The following is a 17,887-nucleotide window of genomic DNA, read 5'->3' on the forward strand; positions in this document are numbered from 1 at the left end:
CAGAAGTGGTTTGCCATTGCCTTCTTCTGGGCAGTGTCTTTACAAGATGGGTGACCCCAGCCATTATCAATACTCTTCAGAGATTGTCTGCCTGGTGTCAGTGGTCACATGACCAGGACTTGTGATCTGCACCAGCTGCTCAAATGACCGTCACCACCTGCTCCCATGGTCACCTGACCCTGATCGGGGGGGGGGGGGGGGTAAGCAGGTGCTACACCTTGCCCCAGGGTGACCTGCAGACTAGCAGAGGGGAGGAGAACCTTACCCCTCCTTTGGTAGAGACATATCTCCACCCTTGCCCCCAACACAGAGTAGCTCTTGTGGCCCCTTGTGGCCCACCCAGCAACCCCCAATATGACCCTAGCCTATAACAGGACAATTTACCAATTAACCTACTAACCAGTACATCTTATTTTCATCTGAAGCACACAGAGGAAAGACATTCATCTCCATCCAAACTTCACACTCAGTGGAGCAGGAGTGGAACTCCATCTGCTGTAACCCATCCACTTCTTGGTTCGACGTGTTCAGAGATGCTCTTCCGCACACCACTGTTGTAAGGCGTAGTTATTTCAGTTACTGTCACCTCCCCGTCAGCTTGAACCAGTCTGGCCATTCTCCTCCGACCTCTTTCGTTAACAAGGCGTTTTTACCCACAGAACTCCCTGGATGTTTCTTTTGTTTTCCGCACCGTTCTCTGTTAACTCTAGAGACTGTTGTGCGTGACAATCCCAGGAGATAGGGTACTCATTATCTTTCTATGTAATCACTTCAAAAACTCAATAAAAATTACATTAAAAAAAATCCCAGGAGATCAGCAGTTTCTGAGATACTCAAACCTGACACCAACAATCAAAGTCACTTAGATCACATTTCTTCCCCATTCTGATGTTTGGTCTGAACAACAACTGAACCTTTTGACCATGTCTGCATGCTTCTATGCATTGAGTTGCTGCCACAGGATTGGCTGATTAGATATTTACATTAGCGAGCAGGTGTACCTAATAAATTGACCATTGAGGATATTTGCACTTGTAACAGCAGTATCTGTGAGTCTTAAGTTTCTGATAGGATTGATGGCTGTTTAGTATTATTTTTATGTTTATCTTTATGCCGCATATTTATGCTCGTTTACACTGTATAGTTATGGAGTGTTACGTACATGTCTCAGAGGCTTCCGTCTGACAGGGTCAACCATGGATGTTGCATCCCAGCTGTGTAGATGTACAAGCCAGGGCAGTACGATACGGAGAGCAAGCTGTCGCCTGTGCAGCAGGCTCCCCCTCTCCACACATCTGATTAATCCAAAGGAGTAGCAGAGACCTGGTACAGTTTGGAATCAGCCACGTACACAGGAGTTGCCAGTCAGCATTAAACTCAACGTAGGACTGCCTTAGGGACTCCAGCTCCAGATTTCTCCCTCGTGGTTTACTCCCATGTGTGGGTATAGCCGCAAAGCAGCGGAAATTTGAGATCAAAGTTTTCCTTCTCCTAGATGAGCTGCCAACCACGGCTGACGACCCCCATCTGCCCAAAGAGATTGGTTTTAAGGTGCCAGTGACCCACCTTTACCCCTTCTCCTGTCTGTAGAAATGGTTCCGCCAGACTCAGTAGCCAAACCACGCGTGAACACCAGGAGCTGGACTTGGTTGTCAGGCTACTTGGAGACACAAGCCACTGGGAGCATTTACATGATAGTGGGACCTTGTCCCTACTATCCCCACTCCCCTCCCGGCTATAACAACTGTAAGTATGTGGCCACCTTGCTTCACACCTGTTGGGCGTTACCAAGCAGGTGAACAGGTACTGTATACCTAAAGAAACAGCCCACTGAGTACACTTAACATCTGATAAGCAGCATTCACAAGGAAAACATCAATTAAACACAATTATTTCAAGCAGAAGCAATAACAACAAAAAATGGGTCCATTTTATTGCACGAAGTGGTCATGGTGTTGTGAAAATCAAGACATTAACTCAAGTGAAACAGCAAAGCCCTTGAGTGGAAAATCCTACAAAAAGTAGTGGATTCAGCCCAGTCCATGACGGGTGAAGCCCTCCCCACCATTGAGCACATCTACACGGAGTATTGTCACAGGAGAGCAGCAACCAATATCAGGGACACAGTCAGGTCTCTTCTCGCTGCTGCCATCAGGAAGGAGGTAGAGGAGCCTCAGGACTCACACCACTGGGTTCAGGAACAGTTATCATCCCTCAACCGTCAGGCTCCTGAACCAGGGTGGGTAACTTCACTCAACTTTACTCACCCCATCACTGAACTGATCCCACAACCTATGGACTCACTTTTAAGGACTCTTCATCTCATGTTCTCTATTTTTGTTATTTATTTATATGATTATTTCTTCTTTTTGCATTTGTAGTTTGTTGCCTTTTGTGCTCTGGCTGAATGCCTTTCATTGATTCTGTTATAGTTATTATTCTATACATTTGTTGAGCATGCCTACAAGAAAATAGATTTCAGGGTTGTATATGGTGACAGATATGAACTCTGATAATAAAATTTACTTTGAACTTTGAATAGGCTTGTACCAGCTGGTCCAAGAACCGAATGTTTGTTGAAAAGTAGCTGCTCTTGAACCTGGTGACATTTGCGGGCTGCCCCCAGCACAACCTTGGAAGTGTTGTGCTTATAACGCAAGCGATGCATTTCATTGTATGTTTCGATGTGCATGTGATAAAGAAACCTCAGTCTAAATGTAATGTTATCTGCTGTTTTGTTATCCATGGGCGATCTGGGCTCCCGTCCCTTGTGGATAACAAGGGTTAAGTCTATTCTGCTCTAACAGGAATTATCAGTCCCCGTTGAACAGGAATTACAGCAGATTCTTCCCCCCCTCCGCCCCGTTAAACAGGAATTACAGTCGATCCTCCACTTGCTCCCCCCCCGTTAAACAGGAATTACAGTCGATCCTCCACTTGCTCCCCCCGCCGTTGAACAGGAATTACAGTCGATCCTCCACTTGCTCCCCCCCCCCGTTAAACAGGAATTACAGTCGATCCTCCACTTGCTCCCCCCCCGTTAAACAGGAATTACAGTCGATCCTCCACTTGCTCCCCCCCCCCGTTAAACAGGAATTACAGTCGATCCTCCACTTGCTCCCCCCCCCCATTGAACAGGAATTACAGTCGATTCTCCCCCCCACCCGTTGAACAGGAATTACAGTCGATTCTCCACTACTCCCCCCTGTTAACCTGTTACCATATGTGCTACTTGAGCTACGTGCAGTGTGCAGTGTGCGGCGTGCGGCGTGCAGTGTGCGGCGTGCAGTGTGCGGCGTGCAGTGTTCGGTGTGCGGCGTGCGGCGTGCGGTGTGCGGCGTGCGGCGTGCAGGGTGCGGCGTGCGGCGTGCGGCATGCAGTGTGCCGTGTGCTGATGGCAATGTGTTTTGCACCGTCACACTAGAGGAACGCTGTTTTGTTCTGCTATTTTCATGTATGGTTGAATGATAATTAAATTTGAACTTGAGGCAAAAAGGTTATAGAAGGGGCTTCCCTTATTGGCCCCTTCTCCCCCCTCTCCTCTTTGTCCCCTCACTTACTCCACTCACCTCAGGCCCAAAACTGCTCAGAATACTTCAAGTGCAGCTGACCAATGCCTTGTCGAGCCTCAGCATTGCATCCTTCCTTTTATACTCTCGTCCTCTCGAAATGAATCCAAACTTAAGCGTTAAAATCAAGCTCGCACGTGCCAGTGCAAGTGGTGCATGCAAGCTCGATTTCAACGCTTAAGAGAAGTTTGATAGGCAGAGGGATGGAGGGCTGTGGTCCAGGTGCAGGTCGATGGGAATAGGCAGTTTAAATGGTTCAGCATGGACTAGATGGGCTGAAGGGCCTGTTTCTGTGCTGTTCTTTTCTATGACTATAACGTCACTTTCACTTTCCTCACCACTAACTCAACCTGCAGTGAATCCTGCACAAGGGCTCCCAAGTCCCTTTGCACCTCTGATTTCTGAATTTGCTCCCCGTCTAGAAAATAGTCTACGATTAGAGTGTAAAGTTCAAAGCCAATTTGTTACCGAAGTACAAATATGTCACCCTATACAATCATGAGATTTATTGTCCTGTGGGCATTCACGGTAAATACAGGAAACATAATAGAACTAATGATTGACTGCGTCCAACGAGACGGACAATCTCAAATGTGCAAAAGTCAGCAAACTGTGCAAATACAAAACAGGAAAATAATAATGATAAAAAAGCTATAAGTATCGAGAACATGAGATGAAGAGTCCTCGAGACTCCATTGGTTGTGGGAACCGTTCAGTGTTGGGGTGAGTGAAGTTGAGTGAAATTATCCCTCTGGTTCAAGAGCCTGATGTTTGAGGGATAATTGTTCCTAAACCTGGTGGTGTGGGACAATAGGCTCCTGTACCTTCATCCAACGATTAGAACATAAGAAATAGGAGCAGGAGTAGGCCATCCGACCCATCGAGCCTGCCCTGCCATTCAATAAGATCATGGCTAATCTGTCCGTTGTTACGTACCCCGTAACTGGGTTGCCAAACCAGCAGAAATGGACCACTTAGTTGGAGTCTGGATTACTGGAACTAAGAAAGTTTTATTAAAGAAATAAGTAACACAGTACTCTAATGGTAAGGATATAAATGCAACAGGTTAGCAATGAATAAACACACATGTACACAGAACTAGGATAATAGGATCAATCAAGCTCTATCGCAGTCTAGGAGTAAAATGATCAATCACAAGTGACAGAGTTCAGTTTAGTTCAGTTAGCAGTAATCGCCGTCGTGCCGTTGGGGGGAGAGAGAGAGAGAACGAATGAATATGCAAATCGGATTCCAAACAGACCTTCGATATTCCTCGCAGTCAGCTTTCGGGCGAGCCCTTTGTAATGTCTTCTGAGGTCACCGACTGTGACCCCTCCATTCCAGATACGATCGTTCTTCTGCGGTGAACCCGGCACCCAGGCAAGGGCGGACACACACGCCAGGTTCCCGCCGACCGTATCTTTCCACCCTGTGCGTCTATGGCTGGTCCTGCGATCAGACCTCGAAAACTCCCACCACCTTGTGGGGGCACACCGCTTCCAGGGTCTCGTTACCTCGTGGTGTCGTGTGTCTGTTGCCTTAGCGAACCTGTCCCTTTTTATCCCCCTGCTGGGGTATCGCCTGTCCATCAAACTTCAAACAGTTTCAGGGTTCAAAGCCACCGGTCTCTGACAATACTCGGAACTGTGTCTCCTTTTCATTAATCCCTCTCGTCTCTCATTAACATTTCTGAATGTTCCCCCATTGTCCTCTTATCAGCATCAATCTTCTGATAATTTGGTCTGTCGTCACACCGTAAACTCAGCTCCATCTACCTGCCTGGACAAAATCAGAATCATGTTTAATATCAATCACGTATGTTGTGAAATTTGTTAACTTAACAGCAGTAATACAATTAAATATGTGATAAGTAAATATAGAAAAATAACTAATTACAGTAGGTATATATATGTTTATTAAATAGGTGTGTTAAAATAAGTGCAAAAAAACACAGAAATTAAAAAAGTAGTCAGGTAGTGTTCATGGGTTGAGGAGTAAGAACTGTTCGTGAACCTGGTGCTGTGGGTCCTGAGGCTCCTGTACCTTCTTCCTGATGGCAGCAGCAAGAAGAGGGCATGGCCTGGGTGGAGGGGCTCCCTGATGATGGATGTTGCTTTCTTGCAACAGCGCTCTGTGTAAATACTTATACTTTATACTTTATTGTCGCCAAACAATTGATACTAGAGCGTACAATCATCACAGCGATATTTGATTCTGCGCTTCCCGCTCCCTGGAGTACAAGTCGATAGTAAATATTGAAAATTTAAATTATAAATCATAAATACAAAATAGAAAAATGGAAAGTAAGGTAGTGCAAAAAAAACCGAGAGGCCGGTCTGGATATTTGGAGGGTACGGCCCAGATCCGGGTCAGGATCCATTCAGCAGTCTTATCACAGTTGGAAAGAAGCTGTTCCCAAATCTGGCCGTACGAGTCTTCAAGCTCCTGAGCCTTCTCCCGGAGGGAAGAGGGACAAAAAGTGTGTTGGCTGGGTGGGTCGTGTCCTTGATTATCCTGGCAGCACTGCTCCGACAACGTGCGGTGTAAAGTGAGTCCAAGGATGGAAGATTGGTTTGTGTGATGTGCTGTGCTGTGTTCACAATCTTCTGCAGCTTCTTCCGGTCTTGGACAGGACAACTTCCATACCAGGTTGTGATGCACCCTAGAAGAATGCTTTCTACAGTGCATCTATAAAAATTAGTGAGGGTTTTAGGGGACAGGCCAAATTTCTTTAGTTTTCGCAGGAAGTAAAGGCGCTGGTGGGCCGTCTTGGCAGTGGACTCTGCTTGGTTGGTCCAAGTCAGGTCATTTGTGATATTGACACTGAGGAACTTAAAGCTTTTGACCTGTTCCACTTGCGCACCACCGATGTAAATTGGGTCGTGCGGTCCGCTACTCCTTCTGAAGTCAACAACCAATTCCTTCGTCTTGCTGACGTTGAGGGTTAGGTTATTGTCTTCACACCATGCCACCAGGTTCTTAATTTCCTCTCTGTACTCAAACTCATCATTACCCGAGATACGGCCTACAATTGTGGTGTCATCAACAAACTTATATATTGAGTTTGATGGAAACTTGGCTACACAATCATGGGTGTACAGTGAGTACAGCAGGGGGCTGAGTACACCGCCTTGTGGGGCACCGGTGCTCAGAGTGATTGTAGAGGAGAGCTTGTCCCCTATTTTTACAGCCTGGGTCTTGTCTGTGAGGAAGTTGAAGATCCAGCTGCAGATCTGAGTGCTAAGGCCCAGGTTCCGGAGCTCAGGAATCAGTTTATTTGGAATGATGGTATGTTGGGAGGGCTTTACCCGTGATGGACTGGGCCGTATCCACTTCCTTTTGTAGGATTTTCCGTTCAAGGGCATTGGTGTTTCCATGCCAGGCTGTGATGCAGCCAGTCAGTACACTCTCCACCACACATGTATAGCAGTTTGTCAAAGTTTTAGATGCCATAGTGAATGTTTGCAAAGAAGAGAGCATTCTATGTAGAATCTGTTCCCAATGTGCTGCCTGCCGACACATCCCAGGTCACACCACACGCTCGGCACAGAAATTCTTTTCACCCTTTCACAGTGAGAGAATGAAGAACTGATTTAGGACCCATTATTCCTGTAGCTCTTCATACTTAACCTTCCGCAGATGAAGTGCTTCTAATTTCCCAGAATATATTGACGTCATGAATAAGATTGATGGGTTTGTTCTGCGAGTGCGATGCACCTGAGCTTGAGAGGAATTCTGTGCAGACACTGTATCTCCTTTGTTAGGAGGCATTGCTGGTGAAATGTTAAAGACATTAACAGCACATAAAACCATTCTGTGACAGTCACGGGCAAAAGGAGGCACTTAAACTCATAAAATCAGAAGAAGTGCTCACCTGGGTCCTGCTGTTGGGAGATGGTTTCACTCAGGAATTTTTATTACATCTGCTTTTGCCTGTACCTCTGCTCCAGAAAATCATAGAGCATTACAGCACAGAACAGGCCCTTCAGCTCACAACGTTGTGCGGACCTATTAACCTGTGGTAACACCAGGCAGTGGTATGGTAGCATCAGCACTGGACTTTGGTCCTGAATTCGAATCCAGCCGGGTCCCGACCTGGGTAGCAGCAGTATCTGTGCAGGGAAAGGCTCGGCAGTCTATTTCTGTATTTTACCACAAAAATCCTACGGACAACTACACTATCCATAGGTTTGCCACAACTTGACAGCACTCAACAACAACAGCAAGATCAATCTAACCCTTCCCTCTTACATCCTCATCATCACCATGTGACGTGAGCGATCACGGTCTTTCCATGACCATGGTTGTTCTTGGCAAATTTTTCTACAGAAGCGGTTTGCTGTTGCCTTCTTCTGGGCAGTGTCTTTACAAGATGGGTGACCCCAGCCATTATCAATACTCTTCAGTTGTCACATAACCAGGACTTGTGATGTGCACCCGCTGCTCCCATGGCTTCACGTGACCCTGATCGGGTGGCGGGGGTGCTAACCAGGGGCTACACCTTGCCCATGGGTGACCTGCAGGCTAGCGGAGAGAAGGAGCATCTTACACCTCCTTTGGTAGAGACATACAGTATCTCCACCCCGCCTCCCACACAGCCCTCCATTTTTCTTTCGTTCATGTGCCTATCTAAGAGTTTCTTAAATGTCCCTAACGTACCAACCTCTACCACCACCCCAGCAGTGTGTTCCACACACCCTCCATTCTCTGTGTAAAAAGAAAAAAATCTCTCAATTCTCTCCTCCAGTCACCTTCAAATGCTGCTCCCTCGTATTAGCCAGTTCCACAAGTGCCCTGTAAGGGTAAGAAGTGAACACAGAACACAGAACAATACAGAGACCCTTCAGCCCACAACGTTGTGCCCACCTTTTAACCGACTCTTAAGATCAATCTAGCCCTTCCCTCCTGCATAACCCGACATTTTTCCATCATCCATGTTGCCTATCAAAGATAGATAGGTAATGCCCCTAATCTATTTGCCTCTTCTACCCCCCCTCCCCACCCCCGGGCAGGGCATTCCACGCATTCCCCACTCTCTGTGTAAGAAAACTGCCTCTAACATCCACTCCACCCCCCAAGTACTTTCCTCTAAGCACCTTAAAATATGTCCCCAGTATTACGTAGGAAAAATAAAGCTTGGGCTTTCCACTCAATCTGTGCCTCTTATCACCTTGTGCACTTAAGAGCAACATCAATAACCGATACGAGAAAGCGGATAGTACTGAAGGAGTGTTTTCTGTCAGTAAGCAGTGGTGTACCACTGGGATCGGTGTTCGGACCTTGTGCTGCTTGTAGTGTATATGGGGCTGTTATGAGTGTAGTGGAACAGAGAGAGGAGGGCTGTATAAGATATCAAGGGAGGGGTAGCACCTCTGATGAGGGGGCTTGTGTCCATTCCAGGGCAGCTCACTCACCCTTGGTCCGCGCTGGACACCCAGCTCTCACCTGTGGTTCCGAGTGGCTCTGGCAGACAGGGCAGATGAGATCCACAGTGAGATCCAGCGGCCAGGAAAGTGGTTCTGCATCGCTTGGTGGGGAGCGATGGGCATGGCAAGGCACAGAAGATGGCCATCCACTGTAACCAAGCAAGACCCCAGTTTGTGACGACTATTTGGACCACTAGACCCAGAGTTCTGAGGCCGAGTGTGGAACTGCCCCAGTGCAACTGCCCCAGTTTTTCAACTTTAACAACTCTCCCGCACAGGTTTACTGTCACCTTTGACACAGCAGGCAGCCAACAAGGAGAATATAGATGGTCAGATTAGTAAGTTCGCAGCTGACGGTAAAATTGGTGGAGTTGTGGATAGTGAGGAGAGTTGTCTACAGGTACAGTGGGACATAGCTCATCTGGTAAGTTGGGTGAAGCAGTGGAGTTATTTCATTTATTCAGAGACAGGTCCTCCTGACTCAACAAGCCCACACAGCCCAATTACACCCACGTCACCTATTAACCTACTGAGCGGTATGTCTTTCAAAGTTCAAAGTAAATTTATGATCAATTATGCCGGTGCCCAAGAAGAGTGTGGTGATCTGCCTCAATGACTCTCATCCAGCAGCACTTACATCCACTGTGAAGAAGTGTTTTGAGAGGTTGCTGATGAAACATATCAACTCCTGCCTGAGAGGCAATTTGGATCCGCTCCAGTTTGACAACTGGAGCAACAGGTCCACAGCAGATGCCATCTTATTGATTCTTCACTCAACCCTGGAACGTCTGGACAGTGAAGATGTATGACATGAAATTTGTTGTTTGGGACAACAGGATGGAGCAGAGACATTAAATAGCACAAAAATGGGTAAACCAAGTAGTATTCGCGGGTTCATTACCCATTCAGAAATCTGATGTTAGAGGGGAAGAGGCTGTTCTTAAGTTGTTAAGTGTGAATTTTTAGGCTCCTGTACCTCCTCCCCGATGGTAGGAACTATGCAATTACAAAAAGAAAAAAAAGGAAATAATAATAAATAAATATCGAGAACATGAGATGAAGAGTCCTTGAAAGAGAGTCCATAGGTTGTGGGAACAGTTCAGTGATGGGACAAGGAAAGTTGAGTGAAGTTATCTCCTCTGGTTCAAGAGCCTGATGGTTGAGGAGTAATAACTGTTCCTGAACCTAGTGGTGCAAGTCTTGAAGCTCTTGTATCTCCTTCCTGATGTTTAAGGGGTAATAACTTCCTGAACCTGGTGGTGTGAGTCCTGAGGCTCCTGTACCTCCTTCCTGATGGTTGAGGGGTGATAACTGTTCCTGCTGTTTCTCCGTCTGGTGATACAATTTTCGCCATGGCTTTGGTATAGCTGGACTCTATTGCTCTCAGTAGATGGTCTGGCACTCCATAAGCTTTCAGGATCTTCAGCATTTTACCTCGGTGTATGGAGTCAAAAGCTTTGTGAAAATCGATGTAAGTAAGCACAGCTGGTAGGTTGTTCTTCTTGACTTCCTCGATGATCCTACGGAGAGCAAGTATTTGCATTGCTGTTGCACACTTCTGCCGAAAACCATTCTGATTGGATCTTAGCTTAGGGTCAATGGCGGTGCGAATCCTGTTCAAGATCATCCGATTGTATAGCTTTGCTAAGATGCAGGTCAAGCTGGTACCGCGGTAGTTATCTGTCTTCGTGAGGGATCCAGACATGAGGACTGGGATAATGTTTGAGAGTGACCACTGTTCTGGTTTGTCGCCTTTCATCAGTGCCGTATTGCATATGTCCAGCAAGATGTCGTCCAAGTCGCAGTTCTTCAGGACATCTGCTGGTATCCCATCTGGTCCAGCACTCCTGTCCTGTTTGAGTGCATATTTGGCCTTCTTCAGTTCCTCAATGGTGAATGGACTGTCATCGATGTCGACTTGCGTTAGTATCGTGGGTGTGTCCTCTTCTTCTTCTGTGATCGTTGGAGGGCTTCCCAGCAGGTTCTTAAAGTGGGTAAACCATGTCTGGACATGGTCCTCTGCTGTTTTACCGCTTATTTGACCTGATGGGGACTTCTTCCATCTGCTGATCTCATTGACTAGGCGCCATGCTTCTCCATGCTGCATGTCTTCATTAGCAGCTTCTATCTCTCTAATCCTCTCAGCTAGTTCCTCTTCCTGATGGCTGAGGGGTGATAGCTGTTCCTGAACCTGGTGGTGTGAGTCCTGAGGCTCCTGTCCCTCCTTCCTGATGGCAGTAGTGAGAAAAGAGCACAACCTGGGTGGTGGGGTCCCTGATGATGGATGTTGCTTTCCTGTAATAACACTCCGTGTAGATGTGCTCAATGGTGGGGAAGACTTTATTCGTGATGGAATGGGCTGTATCCACCACTGTTTATAGGATTTTCCATTCAAGGACATTGGTGTTTCCATACCAGGCCAGGACGTCTACTCTCCACTGCACACAGAAGTGAATAGCGAGAATATTTTTCCCAGGGCAGATTGAAGACGAGAAGGAAGAATTTGTAAAGTCTGGTTTATACTTCTGCGTCAACGCGTCACTGTAAGGTCTGCGTCGCCGCAAACCCTACGCAAAGCCGATACGGAACCCTACGCGAGAGCTTGCGTTGGTGCGACGTGCACCTCTCCCAAAATGTAACCGCATGTCGCGGCAACGCAGAACGCAATAACTGTGATTGGTCTGCTTGGTAGCATCGCATGTCATCCTACATAGCTTCCCATTGGGCGACTGAAGGGCAGGGAAGGAACTCTGGCTGCAATGCTTTCCATAAAGCTTTACAGACCTCCAAGATTATGGAGGACACATTTTGCACGAAAAAAGACGCTTATGTCTTGTTTACCCCGAGACTACCATGACCATGAAGCCTTGCGCGGGCAGGTGAGTGCGCATGCGTGACGTGCACGAATTGCAGAGCGACGCAGACACACCAATGCACAAGTATAAATGCTCACAACGCGCATAGGTCACTTGCGTAGGTTACGGCATCCAGTTAACACAGAAGTATAAACCAGGCGAAAGGGAACTTGAGAAGCTGTAAATAGCAGAAGCCTTCTTTGATGGTCGTAGCAAGGACTAGGCCTCAGGCTGGAGTCAGTGCTGTCCCCCAGCGTTCACTCAGCAGAAGACAAGCTGTATTGTGGTTGACTGCAGATTTCTTCGACATTCATGGACGCAGGGTCTGGACTATTTTTTTGCATTTCTGTATTTTACTGATATCTTACTTGTGCTTATTATCTTGTATGTGCTTTGTGCTGTGTGTGACTGTCGGTGCTGTGTTTAGCATCTTGGCCCCAGAGTATTGCTGTTTTGTTTATCTGTATTCATGAGATCCGGCTGTGAGTAGGTCAGGAGAGGAACCATGGTCCAGGCATGGTGGAGAAGGGGAGAAAGTTAAGTGCGCAAGGGTTTCATTTGTCTCACATGTCCATTAAAACATATCGTGAAATGTGGCATTTCTGTCAACAATAAACACAGTCTGAGGATGTGCAGAGGGCAGGCCGCAAGTGCCGCCATGCTTCTGGCGCCAATGTAGCATGCCTGCAACTTACTGACCCTAACTCTACGCCTTTGGACTGTGGGAGGAAACTGGAGCACCCGGAAGAAACCCACGCAGTCACGGGGTGAACGTGCAAACTCCTTAGAGACAGCGGCTGGAATTGAACCGGGGTCACTGTTGCTGCAAAGCGTGGCTCTAACCACTGTACTGGCGTGCCGTGGTGTGGGTGTGCAGAGAGAAGAGGGCAGAGTGCTCAGGACCCCCGGGTATCTGAAGGCACGGGGGTCGCACGAGGTGTCAGAGACACCTACAGGACGGTCTGAACGGGAGGGTATGTGGGTGAAGTGATGGCCCCTGATTTGTCAGCCCATTTCGGGAGGTGTCTTTCTTTCTTGCAGACTCGCAGGAGGTGGACCTCTTTGCAGTGGCCGTCCACGAGTTTGGGCATGCTATTGGCCTTCCTCATTCCATGTCCAACCAGTCCATCATGAGACCTTACTACCAGGGACCTGTGGGAGACCCTCTTCAGTACCACCTGCCTTACCAGGACCAGCTGAGAATCTGGCAGATATACGGTTTGTAACTTGTATTTGATTGATTTTTATTGAGAGACCCAGCACGGTGACAGGTCTAAATGGCTCAATGAACCTACACAACCCAATTACACCCTTGTGACCAATTAACCTACTAACCCATTCAACTTTGGACTGTGGGAGGAAACCAGAGCCCCCGGAGGAAACCCACACGGTCACGGGGAGAACTTGCAAACTCCTTACAGACAGCGGCAGGACTGAATCCAGTTTGCTGGCAGTTTTGGGCCCCCTACCCATCGAGTCTGCTCTGCCATTTCATCATGGCTGATCCGCTTTCCCTCTCAGCCCCAATCTCCCGCCTTCTCCACGTATCCCTTCATGCCCTGACCAATCAAGAATCTCTCAACCTCTGTTTTAAATATACTCAATGACTTGGCCTCCACAGCCGCCTGTGGCAATGAATTCCACGGATTCACCACTCTCTGGCTAAAGAAATTCCTCCTCATTTCTGTCCTAGATGGACATTGCTCTATTCTGAGGCTGTGTTCTCTGGTCTTAGACTCCCCCATCATCTCATGTTCTTGATATTTGTTGCTTATTTACTCATTTTTATTATTTTGCTTGCTTCTTTTTTGTCTCTTTGTATTTTCTGTGAATGTCCGCAAGGAAACAAGTCTCACATTGTACGTGATGACATACAGTGCATGTCCTTTGATAATAAGTTAACTTTGAGGCTGTTACTGGGGCAACACCTGTGGATAAGAGGACCAGGGCAGCCTGTTCACCCCTCCCCATCATGCCATTCAGCAGGAAGGCTGGACTCTTTATCTCCGCTCACCCTGCTAATAACCTGATCCTACGATCTATAGACTCACCTTCAAGGACTCTACAACTCGTTCTCTGTATCAGGGCGCCATGGTAGTGTAGCAGTTCGCACGATGCGATTACAGCCCAGGGCGTCAGTGTTCCGAATTCAATTCTGACATCATCTGTAAGGAGCTTATCCATCTCTCCCCGTGGAACGTGTGCGTTTCCTCCGGGTGCTCCAGAGGAAAAGAGGCAGACACTGGAATAAGAAGGTGGGGGTAGCTGGAGGACAATTTCTTAGTCTGGTTTCTACCCCCTTCCTTTCTGGTCATGATGAAGGGTCTTGGCCCAAAATGTCAACTGTTTATTCCCCTCCATGGATGCTGCCAGACCTGCTGGGTTCCTCCAGCATTTTGTGTGTTGCACCTCCAGAATCTCTGAAATCTTCAGAATCTCAAATAGTCCAGGACACAGGGAGAGAGCTCCCTCACTCTGCTCTGACTAGTGTCTTTGGGACATTCTGTGCCCACTCAAGGGAGTATATGTGTCCTCAGTTTAGTGTCCGCCAGCACCGCTTGGCTTCCTCTGAGCTAGCGTCGGGGCTGTCTGGATTACAAACTCAGGTCCCATCAGGGACCCAAACACCCGGACCATGCTCTCTTCTCACTTCTTCCTGTGGGGAGGTGGTACAGGAGCCTCAGATCTCACACCACCAGGTTCAGGAACCGTTATTACCCCTCAACCATCAGGCTCCTGAACCAGCATGGATAACTTCAGTCACCACAACTCTGAACTGAGCCTAGGGTCCCACACCACCAGGTTCAGGAACAGTTATCAGCCCTCAAGCATCAGACTCCTGAACCAGTGTGGATAACTTCAATCACCACAACTCTGAACTGAGCCGAGGGTCCCACACCACCAGGTTCAGGAACAGTTATCACCCTACAACCATCAGGCTCCTGAACCAGTGTGGATAACTTCACTCATCTCAAATCTGAACTGATTCCACAACCTATGGATTCACTTTCAAAGACACTACAACTCATGTTCTCAATAATATTTATTATTTATGTGTGTCAGAAAGAGTGTGTCTCAGAGTGTATGTGTCTCTTTGAGTGGTGGGTTCAAGTGAGTGTATGTGTGTGGTGTGTGTGTGTGTGTGTGGTGTATGTGTGTGTGTGTGTGTGTGTGTGTGTGTGTGTGCGTGTGTGTGTGTGTGTGTGTGTGTGTGTGTGTGTGTGTGTGTGTGTGTGTATGTGTGCGTGTGTGTGTGTGTGAGTGAGTTGGTGTACATGCCCCTTTTAACTGTGTCTGTTCCTGTCTCTCTACACCCAGGTGTCAGAGAGCTGCTGTTCCCTACCAGCCCATCCCAGAGGGAGAATTCATCGGACCACCCAGTGCTCCCGGCCCCCTCCCCGGGAAGGCGCCCCACTGCTCAGTGAGTACTTTGTTTCGTGTGGCTGTTGAGGGAGGCAGCTTTCTCCGCTGACCATCTCCCGTCTCTCATCACTGCGTGACCATCCCCATGAACAGGGAGGGAAGGTTTCAGTACATTGCCATCCACTTTACAGTCTGAGAGCTCGACTCCTGTTATTTGTAATGACTGCCTGCACTCTCTCGAACGGAGTGGCATTCTATACCCTGTCCCTCACTCCCTCCTTGACAGACACTTTGGTATAATCTGCTAAGATTGTTTAATGTCATTTCCTGCACACAAGTGTAAAGAAGAACGAAATAATCGTTACTCCAGATCTGATGCCACACAAAAAAAGTCAAGGTTAAGTCAAGGTTATTGTCATTTAGTCAAGGTTATTGTCATTTATCTATATACACATATATCGTCAAACAAGACGACGTTTCTGTGAAGCAGGGTGTAAAGCACAGTAGTACACATAACACAATAACTTAGATTAGATTATGAGAGAACACTCAGTCCTCTTTTATTGTCATTTAGAAATGCATACATGCATTAAGAAATGATACAATATTCCTCCAGAGTGATATCACAGAAAACAGGACAGACCAAAGACTAACACTGACAAAACCACATAATTATAACATATAGTTACAGCAGTGCAAAGCAATACCATAATTTGATGAAGGAAAGTAAGAATTAAATCTAAAAAAGAAATATGCATAAACAAAGTAAAGTGCATAAATTAAATATTGTAAGGTACAGAAAAAATTAACCTGTGACACCGAATGCGATACGGCAGGGGGTTGAGAAGCCTAATGGCCTGAGGGAAGAACTATTTCCCATCCTGACGATTCTTGTCTTTGTACATCGGAGTCTCCTGCCTGATGGTAAAAAGTCAAAGAGGGTGCTGGATGGATGGGTGGGATCTTTGGTAATACTAAGGGCCCTGTGTAGGTAGCGCTCCTGATAAATGTCCCCGATGGACGGTAGGGAGATCCTTACGATCCTCTCAGCCATTCTCACAGCCCTCTGTAGGGACTTCCAGTCCGATGCTCGGCTGCTCCCGTACCAGATGGAGATGCAGTTTGTCAGGATGCTCTCAATGGTGCTCCTACAAAATGCAGTTCAGATTGGAGGGTTTGGAGGTGGAGGGAGCCTCGCTTGCCTCAAACTCCTCAGGAAGCAGAGGTGCTGCTGTGGAGGCAATGTTGAGGGACCAGGTATGAGATAAAGAGCACAATAATAAAAAACACAATAAACTAACTACATAAAATAGCTTATATACATTGATTGTATGTCCACGATGGGCACCGCGGTGAGTGCGACACTGTTACAGCTCAGGGGTCGGAGTTCAGAGTTCAATTCCGACGTCACCTGTAAGGAGTTTGCACTCCCTCCTTCCCTGGCATGGAGCGTCATTCTGGACCCCATCGCTCACTCCCTCCTTGACAGGCGCTTTGGTATAACCTGCAGCAGGATTATTTCACTCTCCGGTCAGGGGCCAGGCAGCCTCCTCCCTGATGGGAGTGGGACGAACAGTCCGCGGGAGGGTGGGTGGGATGATATTGCTGGCCCTTTTCTGGCGCCTTTCGGAATGTACAATACTGTGCCAAAGCCTTCGGCACCCTGGCTGGCTGTCTGTGGGTTGGCAGAAACTGGGTAGTTTCCATTACCAGTTGCAGAGCCTTTTACACAGAGTGCCTGAACTGCCCTGCCAGGGAGGGTGCTGGAGACGGAATGGGATTTAACAGGCTCGTGAACACTCAGGACCAGAGAGCGATGGGCCATGTGCAGACAAGAGGAATGAGTCCAGCTCGGGACCATTACCTTATTTAGCCCAGTGTGTTGCTGTGACCTGCTATTCTGGATCACCAAGGGCTCCTCTTTCAGCCCGGAATGCCTAGGACACAGCTCCCTGTGACAACGGCTCTGTCCGGGTGGTTATGGCAGCAGCCTGGTCTTCCTCAGTGACTGGGTATCAGGGAAGCACTGAGCGGGAGCCACTTTCAGCTCCGTCACAGCCACTACTTTATCATTTCCTGTCCTGTCAGTCGCCTTATGTACAGACACTCCTGTGCCCAGCATCACGAATTTGTTTATTTGTTTATCGGGATACTGTGCGGCCCAACGAGCCGCACCACCCAGAAACCCCCCAATTTAACCCGAGCCTAATCACAGGACAATCTACAATGACCAATTGTAACTAACCAGTACGTCTTCAGACTGTGGGAGGAGCACCCAGAGAAAACCCACGCGGTCATAAACGCTGCTTAGAGGCAGCGGTGGGAACTGAACTCTGAACTCCGACGCCCTGAGCTGTAATAGCGTCACGCTAACCCCGGTGCCCATCGTGGGCATACAATCAATCTATGTGTTTAAGCTATCTTATATGTATTTATATTTAATGTGTTTTTTATTGTTCTTTATTTACCGTGGGTTTTTGTGCTGCATCAGATAATAATAATAGTATGTACTTTATTGATCCTGAGTGGGAAATTATTTCGTTACGACAGCAACATTTAAAAACACACAGCTGTGTGCAGACTTAACTAATAATAAAGTACAGAATAATAATATACACAATAATAATTTACCAATGTGCAATAATAACAAAGCAGAGTCTATTGTACTATGATG

At 47.4% G+C, this 17,887-nt stretch overlaps 1 protein-coding gene across 3 annotated transcripts in view; it reads left to right on the top strand.

The window, feature by feature from the left end:
* The window catches only part of mmp17a (matrix metallopeptidase 17a), a 131,236-nt gene that overhangs the window by 80,732 nt on the left and 32,617 nt on the right, over nucleotides 1–17,887 (top strand). For all 3 annotated transcript variants that reach the window (XM_072240796.1, XM_072240797.1, XM_072240798.1), the window contains 2 exons: nucleotides 12,892–13,068; nucleotides 15,169–15,271. In XM_072240796.1, the coding sequence (XP_072096897.1) occupies nucleotides 12,892–13,068; nucleotides 15,169–15,271 (280 nt within the window). The remainder of the gene's footprint in view (nucleotides 1–12,891; nucleotides 13,069–15,168; nucleotides 15,272–17,887) is intronic.

The sequence above is a fragment of the Mobula birostris genome, chromosome 22 (assembly GCF_030028105.1).
Source record: "Mobula birostris isolate sMobBir1 chromosome 22, sMobBir1.hap1, whole genome shotgun sequence".
Lineage (NCBI taxonomy): Eukaryota > Metazoa > Chordata > Chondrichthyes > Myliobatiformes > Myliobatidae > Mobula > Mobula birostris.